A 15,323-nucleotide genomic window follows, 5' to 3' on the forward strand; every position below is an offset into this window, starting at 1 on the left:
TAATCACTCAATAAAAACCTTAAAATAATAAAAACGTGGTCTGATTATATTAAATAAAAAATAAACATTACGCAGACTCTTCAGCTTTCTCATCATTTTGGTTAGAAAGTATTATACCGATTAAACTAAAGACTAGATTGTGACATACAAAGGTGAGTTATTGTACAGTTTTATCCCCGAATTCGGCACCATGTTCTGACAGTCTAACTCATAAGAGTAAACCCTCCCCAACCCTAAAAGTCAGTGTGGGGGAAGCATTGTGGGGGAAGATATCTCAGATCGTCTGAACACCGCTCGAACCGGGTTTTACATGTAAATTACATTTAGCACCTCTTTGGGGAAGAAAGGCGAAGAGATCGCCTCAAAAACATCATAAAAATTCCCTTATTTTAATCCACTAACAAACAGCTGTCTGGGTTAGTCTATGTATATTAATGTATATTTAAGCTGTGAAACAATTAACGAACAATATACTAATACTAATATACGTATACTAATACGAACAATAAATAATTATAAGAACAATACTGTAGTAGGCGGAGGCTCCTGTAAAGTTTTTTATATGCCATTTAATGTCTAAGAAATGCGCTACATAACCTCGGATGAATGTGGGAAGTAAGAGCGCACGAGTTTATAGTACTGTACATAGCAGCGGGCTGCGGGAGTGATATGCCGCAGTGATTATTAAACAGAGACCATGTTCAGATAGATAGATATATTTCATATTTAGAAGTGTTTTAGAGAATATATAAACATGACATAAGATAATATATAAGTGCTACAGTAACGATCAAACGCGTATGATGTAAAAACTATTAATAACTGAGCTATAAAAATGTTAGAGCCATTTGACCAGTCCATAAACAAATTTTTACATATTACTATAATATTATAACAATGGCTTAAAATAGCTTTTAGGCACAATATGTTTTATCCATTACACTCAAAATAACTGCATAAGTAGAAGGGCGCATTTGTAGAATCTTAAGATTTTTTTTTAAACGAATCCTGATGGACGCTCGCGCTCCGTGTTCAGCAGGGCAACGCGCTCTTCCCGCTTCCATCACACGCAATAAAACCTCACACCATGAAGTTATGACATTGAAAACTCACAGCTGAAAATGTTAAATATGAATTCCACACGTTTACTTTCTTTGTTGCTTGTTTTAATCTGCTTCTGAGAGAAACTCCGTGGCCAAGCACATCATTTAATGTGTTTGACTTCATGCAACAGTATTAAACTCATGCAATATAGGGACTAAGTTGTAATGTTTTATTTATAATGCCATATACATCAACGTGTTTGGAGTAATGTGAACAAGCAGATAAGTTATACCTACCTTATTATTAAAACAGGTAGATGCGCATGCAACGAGTAAAGTTTCACTTTTATGCGTATTCTCAACGTAGCTTAATGCATTAAGTCGTTTTATTAATACATTAATTTCACTATACACAAATAGGCCTAATATAATATTCATCACTCTAAACACGTTAATGTAAATAATGACATTATTCTCAAAATATTACGAATTTAATCCCGTATTGCTACGAATTCATGCAGCGCTTCGCAGACCGATCGGTTTATGACATCAAAGTAGCCTGCTGCAAGAACAGACTGCTCCGTAAGCTTTTAAATAGCTTTTGTGGTACTTTGATATCATACGCCAATTGCTCTCCGGAGCGCCACGTTATGTTGATCGATTTCAATGTACATGAAACACGACTGCCGCCTACTGGTCTCGTCTTTCCTGTGCGAGAGCGTCACTCGCAATGCCGCACAATGCCACAAGTCGTCGCGGGATTCCTGTCCCTCTGACGCGCATTCTTAAATGCCACATCTGTAGTCTTTAGTTAGTTTAATCGGTTTAATACTTTCTAACCAAAATGTTTATTTTTTATTTCATGCAATCAGACCACGTTTTTGTTATTTTAAGGTTTTTATTGAGTGATTACATTGGCAGAATTACAGATTTAACGGGATTACACTTTAGTTTGTGTTTTGTACAGCTACTACATTCCAGTATGTCCACCCTGATTTGTAACCACGACTGGAAGAACTTTAAACAGTCTATTTATGTAGTTGTTGCATGTAGTATCTTTTAGTTCTTCAAACCAGACCTTTTCGATGGCAGCAATTAAATCAGTCTTCGTAGTTGGTTTTGCTGTTAGATATTAAAAGATATTAAATATTTGACACTTTAGGCAAAATAAACTACAAAGTATTGTATCATTTGAGATAGCGTTGAGGTAAGTAACTTACGGAGTAATTTTGCGAGGATTACGTTTGCGTGATGTCTGTTCTTTGTAATGTCTTCTGATTGTGCAGAGTGTTGCGTGAACACCAATAGAATTCAGATGGCGATGTATCTCTCGAGTGGAACGTCCTGCAGATCTCATTCTGTCTGTCTGTTTGTCTGTTTATACGTTTGTTGTTTTCTTATGTCGTTTCTCATGTAAAGCTGCTTTGAGACAATGCTCTTTGTTAAAAGCACTATACAAAAATAAATTGAATTGAATTCTCCTGATGTCTTGGTAATGAATCTTGCTGATCTTGGTCATTTCAAAATGCCGTTATTGTGCATGTGGATACAATGCATTTATCCATAAGATTTCATGATGTCATTGAGGGCGTGGAAAATAAGTGAAAATGGGTTGGCGATATTGTACATCCATGTAACAAGTGCTACTTAGAGCTTAATGGGGAAAGGATAGAATAGCCAGGGTCTTGTGCAAAAGTCATGCTGGGTGATGATAAAAGTAGAAAGTCTTGTCCATTAACATTTATCAATAGATTATTAATTTTATGTCATGACCTGCAGGGAGACTGCATGGGTTGCAGATAATTTTGCTAGGGTGTAGCGACAGTGGCGAGTACTATCAAACTTGCACCTTGTGAACATTGGTTTGTGTAATTTATTAACATAAATAAACAGCACATGGCCTAAAATGGAGGAATAAAATAATACTTTAATTTTTTTTTTTAAAAAGTTAAAATAAAAAAATAAAAACATCCTGAGATTAAAGTCATTATAATACAAGATTTTACTAGTAGTTTTTCAAAGAAAATTCAAAATAAACAATATTGCTGGAATACAGTCACAGTATTTCGAGAATAAGGTCAAAATATTGTGTGTATCTATATAAATTTTGTGTATTATTAATATAAATATTTCATATGTGAATGTAGTGTATTAATATTACTGTCTTAATGTATTAAGCCACGTAGAGAATACGCTGAAAGTAAAACCTTGCTCATTGCATTTAGATTTTGAGCGCATGTCCCTAACATTGTCTGTTTTATTAATAAGGCAGGCTGCTTGTTCACATCACAAATATTTCGACTTAATTCTCGTTATATTGACTATATTCTCCAAATATTACAATTGTCCCGGGAAATTTGTTTATTTTTAAAAAAAAAAAAATTTAAAAAAAAAAAAGTAGAAAAACTACTAGTTTAATCTCACAATGTAATGAGTTCAATCTCGAGATGTTTTTATTTCTTAATTTTAGCTTAGCCCTAATCATCTGTTGTAGATATAGATTTATATAAAATTGTTTATATATGTATATCTATCAAAAATATATATGGAAAACCTAGGCCTATATCTGCATCGTCCAAGTGACTGAAGAAATGGTCCATTTTCAGAAGACTCTAGACTCGGAATCTCCAAAAGAGTCAACATCAATACAGGACTGTCGCCAGCATCGACCGGACCGTCTGTGGAGGTGGACTGATCTGTTGTCGGCGGACGTGACGGGGGTGCCTTTTCTTTCAAACGCTCTTCCAACCAGCCAACTCTTGCCTCCAAATTCAGAAGCTTTCGTGTGAATGCGGTTAACTTGTGCTTCAAAACTTTCACTATGGTGGGACAGTGGTTTTTAATCAGTGCAGCCAGAAGAAACCAACGTTAAGAGTAATTTTAAAACATTTATTACAGCATGGACATGTACATGAGTGCTTATCAGTGTTACAAAAAAAACAATTACATACCGATTTCTTTTGTACAAGCCGAGTAGTTGCTCTTGTTTTTGTGCCTGGACATGGTTTGTTCTCCTTTCCAGATTTCTGTAGAGACATTTTGATGGTTAACACAGAAGTACAACACAAACTGAACGAGAAATGGTGTAAATAAAAATACTTTCTTACCCTTTGTTTCTTGCTAGCGCAAACGGCGACTTTCTTATAGAATGTCTTTGCCTCCATGTCTGTTGTGAGATTAAATTTTCTAACAGTTTAGTACCACGGGTCGATGTGCAGCAACCAAATAAGTGACACTTTTACATGAACTGCAAATGCATACACTGTACATTGGCTAGTTTGATGCAGCATTTTATAGCTTAGGACTCCCGCCCCAAAAGATAGTGTGAATGTTTTGGTATTAACTGCATTTACAAAAAAAAAAAACGATTTACCAGTTGAAAAGACTGTGAAATGGTTAGGACAACCGCTTGATTGATGAAAAAAATTGTATCAAAGCCATTTGTACTTAGTGTGAATAGTATCTAATGCTATTCGAATTTGGCGTTAATAGGCATTAAATAGCTGTCTGAGGAAAAAAGCTAAATAGCTTTCAGAGATGCAAATACGGTAATGTTTAAAAAAAGTTAAAATAACAGTATTAAACTCATGCAGTATAGGGATTAAGTTGTAATGTTTTTTATAATGCCATATACATCAACGTGTTTGGAGTAATGTGAACAAGCAGATGTTCAAAGCAGATAGATACCTACCTTATTATTAAAACAGGTAGATGCGCATGCAACGAGTAAAGTTTCACTTTTATGCGTATTCTCAACGTAGCTTAATGCATTAAGTCGTTTTATTAATACATTAATTTCACTATACACAAATAGGCCTAATATGATATTCATCACTCTAAACACGTTAATGTAAATAATGACATTATTCTCAAAATATTACGAATTTAATCCCGTATTGCTACGAATCTCGTGATTTTTACTTTATTCTCATAGTGTTAACTTTATTCGCAAAATATTACTACTTTGTCACAATTTTATTTAGTTTGACTTTTTTTCTGGAATAACTACCAGTTAAATTTTGCATTATAATGACTTTAATCTCAAGAGGTTTTCCATTTTAATTTTTATCTTTGCACAGGCATCTTTAAAGTTGTACAAAAAAAGTTATGCGCAGATGGCAGGACAACACCAGCGCAATTAAGTATTTACAAAGCACACAAAAATACTTCGCAGCTTTACACTCACACAGTCACGGGTAAATTTATACATATTCATTTAAAATGTAAATATTATTATATATGTATTAAAGTATTAATATATATATATATATATAGAATAACTGTGTCTATTTCTTTCAGAATTTATTGTGGATGTTTTCTCACAATCACTAAATGTGCAGTTAACAAATTTATTGGACACTTTTTAACATAACGTGATAAATTACAAGCGTATTTAACAATAGTATGAAGACTACATAGCAAACACACCCCTCACACACTCTTCACCCTTCTGCCATCCGGAAAGAGGTACCGAAGCATTCGGACCCGCACAACCAGACTGTTGAACAGTTTCTTCCCTCAGGCAATCAGGTATCTCAACAAAGAACTCAGCTGAGCTGGACACACACACGCGCACACACGCGCGCACACACACACGTACAACCAAGATCTGATCTCAAAGGAGAACTGAACTGTGCTGGACACGGACACACACAATACATAACACACACGCACAAAAAAAAAACTGGACTGTGCTGGACATAGTCAGACACACACACACTAAATGTCCTGTTTGCACGCACATGTCACTTTACATTTCACTTTACATTTATATTTATATTAGTCTTGTTACATGTGTCACTTTAATAACTGCAATAACTGAAATCACTGTATACACTGCTCTTTCATTGTCTAACATTGTCTTGGTCTTTGCACAAAGTCGGCCTATATGTTGTTTGTCTTGTCTTGTCTTCCTGTGCACTTTTCTTGTATGTCCTAAAGATTGCACTTAAGTATAGTTTAAGTATAGTTTAATTTTTTTTTAGTTTAATTTTAATTTTTAAATCATAGTTTAATTTTTTTATCTCTATGTTTAGTTCTATGTTTGTCTGCTTCACTGTACTTTGTCTGTGTTCTGTGTAGCACCTCTGGTCTAGGAGGAACGTTGTTTCACTTCACTGTGTACTGCATCTGTTATATATGGTTGAAGTGACAATAAAGCTTCTTTGACTTTGACTTTTGACTGTGAGTAATTATACTGTATAATGTGCTCTGGCCAGAGTTGAACCTGGTGGAAATCCTGTGAAGTACAACACATGCATTTAAATACTAAAGCGCTGACTTGCAGAATCTTGCGACACACTGTGGGCGGAATCGCAGCATGCCGTGGAAAAAAGCGCTCATTTTTTAATGCCACATCTGTACATCTTATACATGTGCCCCCAGCATGGCTATCCCTTTAGCTACAAAAAATGACATCAATAAGAACATGTACAGTATAAAACAAATATAAACCAAGGAAATATTTACATTAAACAACTAATAAACAGAAACACTCTAACGATACATTTACACAATAAAAATTTGAAGTATGGCTTTTACAACTCTGTAGCTCCTTTGTAGATTTATCATTTTGAAAGAATTATGATTAAAACAACTTATCACACAAAGACTTTCTACTCTAGTTTCCCAATGGGTTAAATTTTGACTTGACCTTGTTTTCTGTTTTTAGATTTGGATTGTTTATTGTTTCTAATAAACTGCCCACCTGCACATTCTTCCCCTCTGCAGCCTTTTTATGGTAGAGAATACTTTGCTGCAACATGGATGTAGCAGGGCAAGAGTAGAGTAATGCCAGGAACACAATGTCAGCACCCATAGTCAAATCGATCAAAATGCCTTAAGTATGTGGTAAAGGCATGTCCGCATCATTTTCATGCTTTATGTGCAATAAGCACTTTAAACACAAGGTGGAGGCAGAACTAGTTTGCTAAGGGTTGTACAGACCTTCAAACATAAGCTACTTTTTTTAAATTATGTAATATTTGGGCTCAGTGATGGACACTGGTTCTCCTTCATACACTCTACCATAGGAAAGCTGATGCAGATATGGCAGCGAAATAAATCCTGATTTTAGGTTAGTATGACCAAAATGATCATTTTCTACAGCAAGTCATAAAATATTTAAATTCTCACCCAATGCAGTTTGATTTAAAATTTTAAAACATAAACAACGAATATGTATTTCAAACATTAAAAAAGACATTCTACAGACAAGTTCAAACCATCCCACAGTCCTGCCCAGTCAAGTGCTTTATCTTGTGGGTGATGGTAGCTTAAGTGGTTCAGGCTCTGAGTGGTTAACCAGAAGATCAGGGTTCAAGCCCCAGCACTGCCAAGCTGCCACTGTTGGACTCTTGAGCAAGGCCCCCAACCCACCCTACTCCAGGGGGGCTGCATCATGGCTGACCCTGTGCTCTGACCCCAACCCAGAAGGATGGGATATGCAATGAAAGAATTTCACTGTGCAGTAATGTATATGTGACAACTAAAGACTACTTAACTTGTGCAAGGCTAGTTTGGGTTTAGAAAGGTTGGTTTGATTTCAGCAATGGCTCAAAAAAAGTAGACAATGTGCTTCTTTGATGACTGATCATCAGTGACTGATAATACACTATATTGACTAAAGCTTTGGAACACCCCTCCAAATCACTGATTGGAACCCACTTACCATTGAAAAGTGTTCCAATCACTTCCATGGCCACAGGTGTATAAAATCAAGCACCTAAGCATGCAGACTGCTTCTACAAACATTTGTGAAAGAATGGGTCACTCTCAGGAGCTCACTGAACACAACCGTGATAGGTTGTCATTTCTGCAATAAGTCCATTTGTGAAATTTCATCACTATTAAATATTCCACAGTTAACTGTTAGTTGTATTATAACAAACTATAAGCAATTGGGAACAACAGCAACTCAGCCACAAAGCGGTGGTCCAGGTAAATTCACAGAGTGTGGTCAGCGTATGCTAAGGCACAAAGTGCACAGAAGTCTCCAACTTTCTGCAGTCAATAGCTACAGACCTCCAAACTTCATGTGGCCTTCAGAGCGCTTCATGAAATGGGTTTTCATGGTCGAGCAGCTACATCCAAGCTTTACATAACCAAGTGCAATGCAAAGGCTGAAATGCAGTGGTGCAAAGCACGTCACCACTGGACTCTAAAGCAGCGGAGATGTGTTCTCTGGAGTGATGAATAACGCTTCTCTGTCTGATGATCCGATGGATGAGTCTAAGTTTGGTGGTTGCCAGGTGAACGGTACTTGCCTGATTGCATTATGCCAAGTGTACAGATTGGTGGAGGGCGGAGTATGGTGTGGGGTTGTTTTTTAGGGATTGGGCATGGTCTCTTAGTTCCAGTGAAGGGAATTCTTAATGCTTCAGTATACCAAGACTTTTTCATGCACACAACTTTGTGGGAACAGTTTGGGGATGACCCCTTCCTGTTCCAACATGATTGCACACCAATGCACATAGCAAAGTCCATAAGGACATGCTTGAGCGAGTTTGGTATGGAGGTACTTAACTGACCTTTGGGACAAATTAGAACGGAGTCTACAAGCCAGGCCTTCTTGTTTATCAGTGCCTGTTCTCACAAGTGTGCTTCTAGAGGACTGGTCAAAAATTCCCATAAACACAGTCCTAAACCTTGTGGAAAGCCTTCCCAGGAGAGTTGAAACTGTAAACCCTACAGATTACTAATGGGATGTCATTAAATTTCATATGAATGTAAAGGCAGATGTCCCAAACTTTTGGCAATATAGTGTACATCTACTTCAAAGGACCATTTGCATTAATTTGGTTAACCTCAGAACCTCCAAGTCCTGGACAAACACAACGCAAATGAAAGTTTCAACAGAGAAAAGGAAAATTCAAGAAATGACTAAGCATGTACAGATTCTCTTATCCCATCATGAAAATGATTAAAAGAACTGAATATTTTACAAATAATCAATTAGCTTAATTATATAATTTCTTCCTTGATTATTTATAGATGTCTAACCTAGTATTAGATTTTCACAATCATAATTTGCAGGAAAATTTTAGAACCCTTTCTGAATTCCTAGCATATATTATACTTTTTGTGATGTATCTTATTATTTCTGTGCTAATTTTATACTTATTACTCTGTATTTGTATCAAGACGTGTGTTGCTTTATTATATTCTATTATCAAATGAGATGCCATTCTGTGCCACCCAAAAATGAGTATACAAAGTGTTGGTATGAAGCTTGTTGGGTATGAAAGCATTTTGTACAAATCAAATGCTGTACTTTTTGAACAGCAAGCATGTTATTAATGATGAAATACATTACATACATTCAAAAAACCAAACGCAAATAAAGCTTTCACAAGGATTTACTGAGTTCTACGATGAGAAATTTGATTTGTAAACCTTGTGAAGGGATGAAGCTTATATTTTGTTAGAAATATCAGGTCACCATCATCCCAAACAATGACCATCCCACAGTGCACCAGTAAATCCATCATTAAAAATGATAAGAATCAAGCAAGGCTTAACCAAGACTATGTGTGCAGGTAAAGTGGGGATTAGTCAGAGAAAAAGCCATAAGGCCAAAGGCAAGTCTGAAGGAGCTTGAGAGATCCACATCTCTCATGGAAGCAGCTTTTCACAGGACAACCATTGCTTGTAAATGCCATAAAATTCCAGGTTGTAACACAACAAATTTTGTAAAAGTTCCAAAGTGGGTGAATACTTACCTAATCTTCTCTGTAAACATTCAGTTTAAGGGAAAGCTTTTATCAGTAAGGAGGAGACATTTATTTCCTTCAACAGTTTTCTATATGTTGTTTTCTCCGTTGAGTCTCCTAAATTCAAAGCAGTCTATTAACTAATAATGCATACACTTACTAAAAGTTACCTTACATTATCATCCTAACTCAGCTGAAAAGACCTGAGATTATCTGAAATATTAAAATGAACAGTTAAAGGGGATCCCATATATATTATGTCAGAGTGCAAAAGATGAGTAGGTAACTTTAAATGGACTCTGTATTACAGAAATCCTAATGCAAAATTCAGAAGCTTAGGAATGCATGATCAGGTCACCAACCTAAAATTGAGAATAAAATATCAGTATAAAACCTGTAATTCCCATCTTCAAAAGTCTTTCTTCTTAATCGCCTGCCAATATCAAAGGTAGACTAAGGACAATCAATGGGTATTTCCATCTTCTACTTTTGTTTAAATAAGCAGACTCATACCCTATGCAAATCAGTTTTCCACATTGTAAATTCCTGCCATTGTTTAATCTCTGTGGATGCTTAAGAAAGGTTTGAATAAGAAATCAGAAATTTCAAGAGTGCACACCCAAGTTAAGACTTACAGAAAGTCTGATGCTGACAGCAAAGATCAGAAACCTAAAGAGCCACTGAAGAAACAACAGCCTTCAAATCTTCCTTTTACAGGTATGTGCGGTGAACTCTTCTTATAATTTAGAAATTTTATCTTGGTTATGTCTCTTATTTCTCTAGTACTTAACTTGATTACACTTGGTGAGAAGGATATTCTTATATTGTAAGCAGCATCTACAGTGGTCAGGAGTGCTATACAAAATGAGGATAAAGTGGTGAAAAACTGTTACCTTTAAAAGTATTAATGGTACGAATTACTAAAAGACAGTAAGACTGTTTTATACAATAATTGTGCTACATACTCAATACTTTATACTATTTATAGTTGTATTTTATGAATATACTATATTTCAGTTAAAGTTATGTCACTGGCAAATTAAGATACACAGAGATTTATGGCAAAAATAATATTAATAATAATAATAAAAATAATCTTATTCTGGGTTTTGTTTATTAAAGGTTTCTTAACTACATTATTGTGAACTTGAACACTGTTGACACCCACAGTTACTTGTCCATCATGAAGTTAAATCTTGTACTTTTGTGTCTCATTGGTGAGTTGTTTTTTTGTTTTTTTTACATTTCAAAAAATATCTTAGCAATTGAAAATATCATAGGAAAGGTTTTCATATTTTAAATTCTGAGATTATTATTTAACAAATATAAGACCATAAAGCCTATTTATAAACATATTTACTACCTTTTAGCTTAAAATTGCTTTCTATATATTTTTGATTTGTTTACAAATACTCTTTGCCTCTATTAAAGATATTTTTCCTTGTCATGATATTTCTGCAGCAATATTTCTGGTAATAAATAAATACAAAATTCAAGATGGTATCACTTAGCATTCAATTTACATATTTACATTTGTTTATGTCATCAGCTGTTTGGCCAATCATGACAGCTCAACCCATCTCTCTATGACACTCCTTGGTTATTTGCTTGTCTATAGCAGAAGAGTCTCCACATCTATCTTTTTGACAGACTATGTTTATCCTGTTTATAAATGAAATTATCTGTAGGGCAATGTAGGGCATTATTGTGACTCTAGTGCTCTGTCTAAAAAATAATACACTACTGCCAACAGGTAATGTGCCAATTACCCTGTCCACTGTTGCTCACAAGTACCATCTGATCATGACGCCAATGACATGGTCAGAGGCACAGAGATACTGCAGAGAAACATATGATGACCTGGCTGCAATTCAAAGTTTCAATGACTGGTTAAGAATAGCAGCAGAAGCACTGAGATATTTTATGATTTTCCCTGCCTGGATCGGACTATATAACAACATAGATAGCTGGCGTTGGTCCTATAATGACCTCCCACTGAATAACATAACCTTGAGAAACTGGCTCTTTTCTGAGCCTACTAATGGGAATCAAGCATGTGCTGCTCTTGACTGGACTGGTTACTGGTTGGATTTTCCCTGCACAGATCTGAAATCCTTTATCTGCTACGATTGTGAGTAGCCATGATATAAATTTCCTTTTTTCTGCAACAATTTGTCAAATTTAGGATTTTAGCTAGTTCATTAAAATTGCCCATGTGCATCACTAGCCATGGGATACATATTTCCCCTATTACATTAACATTTTATTTAAATATTTTTCATGCTCATGAATGCTTTTCTTTGAGACATTATAAATGTCACATTATTTAACATTTTCACTCCAAATATCCAAATTAACACACACACACAATGTATACGGCAGTTTAATACTAAGTACTGTGTGGTTAACTATGCTATAGATCTGTTAATCTGGATAGTGTGAAAAATGTTGTAGTAGTTCATTTCAATACTAAATTAGTTAATTTAATTTCAATTCAAAGTGCTTGTGTGAAAATTGAAATAAAATAGGATATGCATATTGTCACAAGTAATATGTTTTTTTTAATTATTGCTATTTTACAGCTAGATTCAGTGGTTCTGGCAGATTCATCTCCTACCCGCTTCCTCTCCTGAACTGGTTTGGAGCTCAGGCTTATTGCAGAACAATTCACACTGATTTGGCCACTGCAACCAACTCAGTGGAAAACTCTGAATTACAGAAACGAGTGTTTTTCATGACCAGTTTTTGGTTTGGCCTATATAGGGACACTTGGACATGGACAGATGGGACTATAGCTTCAAACATTCCATGGGGGCTTTTCCAGCCAGATAATCTATTTGGCGCACAGAATTGCGGAACGTTTGCTGTTGGTCTGATCAGTGACGAAACCTGCAGCAGTAAATTTGCTTTCTTTTGTCACTCCGGTGAATACTTTTTCCATGACTATTTAATGAAATTGTTTAAAAGCAGTACATTCATTATGGTTTTAGCTTTCATGCTTTCATTTTACTTTCATGTTTTCTTGATTCCTTAACATCACCTAGTTCACAGCAGACAATTTTACAACAGAGAAGAAAAGGAGAATACTTTTGTTTTCTGTCTCAAATGTGGCACAAAATTAATCTTTATGCAGTATAGATATAATTTTATTATAAATCTATTATAAATTTAACCTTGTGATTTATTTTAACGTTATGTGCCTTGTCACACTAGCTATAAATTATACTGTAAAGCTCAAATACTGTAAAGCTCAAGTTTGGTGAGGGTGCAGTGAGGGTGACACTGGAATAAAAATAAAGCACATTTTGTCTTGTTTTTGCACTGAACTGTGTGTGTGTGTGTGTGTGTGTGTTCCACAGTTCCACCAGTGAGGCAACGGCAGATAGTGAAACTGCAGGTGAAGTCTGATGGGAGTGTGTTAGATCCTGACATGCAGTCATCCATATTAGAGCAGGTGATTCAGACAATAAATGATCCATTCAAGTGTCTTTTCACAAAGGCACATGCTACTGCCACCCACCAGTATGCAGCCTGATCCTCAGTAATATGAAATGAGATTTAGTACTCAGATACTGAATTTCTGTTTTTCAGATCAAGCAGAAGCTGAAAGAAAATGCCATGAATATGGCGAACATCACAGTAACCTGGAGGGTACAGCCAGATGGAAACATCTTCTACAAGAAAAACAAGGACGATCTGTAACAATTAAATGTTCACTCTATTTTAAACATATAACCTTTCTCTAAAGCTCAAATAATGTAAACTAGAATCTAAATCAAGCTAGAAAGTTAGTTTTTACATTTTAGTACAGTTTAGCTGGTTAAACCTATCTAACTGCTTTATCTGAATTGATCAATTATACATAACTACATTATTGTGCTGTGATGTTTAGTAGGTCGGTAGATTTTCTTATGCTGGAAGTTGGACATGTACATTCTGAGAACGAATGCAGTAAATATCATACTCAATTCAATTTTTAATGTCACTTTTTAATAATATGTGCTACATATTATTATTCTGTAGCTAGTTATATCATTAAATAAAAAATATATTCTAACTGAGCATTGTTTTAAGATTAAGTCAATTAATTTACTTAGGAAATGTGTCTATCTGTGGTAAAATCATGTCTATCTGAGGTGAAAGCACATCTCTACTATTTTAATGCTTCATGTGAAATACAGTCTTTAACCTGTTGGGAACAGAACACAACCCAACAACTGGTCAGTCAAGGATTGTGCTATAGTCACATTTAGAATTTTTTGTGAATGAGAGAATGTAAATGAATGAATTATTTCATATCTGTGTGCAGTAACTGTCACTGGTTCCCCTTCACCCAGTCTCTGTTATGAAAGTAGATAGTCCTTATAGAGAGAAACACTGATATATACATCCAAAATTATCGTTTTCTAAAAGAAGTTGATAAATTACTGAAATTCCTTTCATAAAGCTTTGTCATACAGCAAATTCATTTTCACATGGTGTATGAAAAAACATCCAAAAAAGTTTGCTTTTAAGAAGACGGTTTATAATTGTATTTTAGAAGCTACTGTCCACACGTCTTATGATGTGCTAATTAAAATACTACAAAACAATTAAATGCATCATAAGACTTACCATCAGCACCAGTTTTACACACAAATACAAAAATATTTTCTTAATTGGACAATACTGCAGACACAAAGCTGAATGTCTTTGAGAATTTATGTGTATTTGTATTATGTCCAGATAAGGCAACCCTAAACACTGTGTTCTTTCTGTACAACACAAAATAATATGCTAATTATTTGAAATTTAGAGAGGGAGAATATTCTTGGTTCTTTTTTTGTGTGGTTGGTGTTAAAAGTTAATCCTCATAAGTGAAATATGTGATCCCCATGTTTGTTACATAAATGTCCTATAAATGTCCTAGTTACAAATTCAGCAAATGTTATACAGTTTATTTATAATCAAACTTTTACTGCTCTACACTGCATAATTAATATCTTCATTCTGTCTAAAAAATATTACTAATTAAATAAATGTGAATTTTTCTTAATAAACTGTTCATATGTTTTTGTATGTTGTGGAGTGTTATGCACTTAAATTAAAATTAAATTAAAATAATTTAACACACTCCAAAAAAACATGAATTTGGGCTATTTAAAAGATAACTGTACCTGAAACATTTCAGCTGGGTCAACTCAGTCTGATACACAAGCATCCAAAATTTCCATCCAAAATACTGCACCTAAAAATGAATACACATAGTGTAAGTACAGATGCAGAGAATGAAATTTCTCTAAGCACTGCTAAGCATGTTTAATACAGGAAATAAGAAAGCAAACAAACAACTGAGAAGAAGAAGTGTGCTCAAAAGTGTACTGACCTTTATTTGCACAAATCCAAATCATCCATAAATTCACAATTTCACTAAACAAATGTTGCCCCTTTACAATGAAGTTTACTTCCCCTTGGCTTATGTGTCTACAGTTATACTATAGTACTATAATGTACTATACGAGTACTATAATATTATAGTACAATAATCCCCCATTTATGGCTGGGGGTATGTTCCAAACCCACCCGTGAT

At 34.9% G+C, this 15,323-nt stretch overlaps 1 protein-coding gene across 3 annotated transcripts; it reads left to right on the top strand.

The window, feature by feature from the left end:
* The first annotated feature begins 10,298 nt into the window (after positions 1-10,298).
* Positions 10,299-14,754, top strand: LOC131349303 (macrophage mannose receptor 1-like). Of its 3 annotated transcripts, none has more exons than XM_058384896.1 (6): positions 10,320-10,471; positions 10,877-10,971; positions 11,508-11,885; positions 12,337-12,678; positions 13,114-13,208; positions 13,346-14,753. In XM_058384896.1, exons 2-6 carry the CDS (start codon positions 10,938-10,940, stop codon positions 13,454-13,456), a joined length of 960 nt encoding a protein of 319 aa, XP_058240879.1. In that variant the 5' UTR covers positions 10,320-10,471; positions 10,877-10,937; the 3' UTR covers positions 13,457-14,753. The 3 variants fall into 3 exon arrangements, with proteins under 3 accessions (XP_058240878.1, XP_058240879.1, XP_058240880.1); XM_058384897.1 differs by having other exon boundaries at positions 10,369-10,471; positions 10,925-10,971; XM_058384895.1 differs by lacking the exon at positions 10,877-10,971 and having other exon boundaries at positions 10,299-10,471; positions 13,346-14,754.
* The last annotated feature ends 569 nt before the right edge of the window (positions 14,755-15,323 follow it).

This window comes from Hemibagrus wyckioides, linkage group LG29 (genome assembly GCF_019097595.1).
Source record: "Hemibagrus wyckioides isolate EC202008001 linkage group LG29, SWU_Hwy_1.0, whole genome shotgun sequence".
Classification (NCBI taxonomy): Eukaryota; Metazoa; Chordata; class Actinopteri; order Siluriformes; family Bagridae; genus Hemibagrus; species Hemibagrus wyckioides.

What these genes read in the sequence shown, in the direction of transcription:
- LOC131349303 (XM_058384895.1), top strand. Translation starts at nt 10,324, where the DNA reads ATGCTTAAGAAAGGTTTGAATAAGAAATCAGAAATTTCAAGAGTGCAC. An exon ending in TTCAAATCTTCCTTTTACAG is followed by an intron (nt 10,472 to 11,507) that starts GTATGTGCGGTG and finishes TACTGCCAACAG; the next exon opens with GTAATGTGCCAATTACCCTG. An exon ending in AGTCATCCATATTAGAGCAG is followed by an intron (nt 13,209 to 13,345) that starts GTGATTCAGACA and finishes TCTGTTTTTCAG; the next exon opens with ATCAAGCAGAAGCTGAAAGA.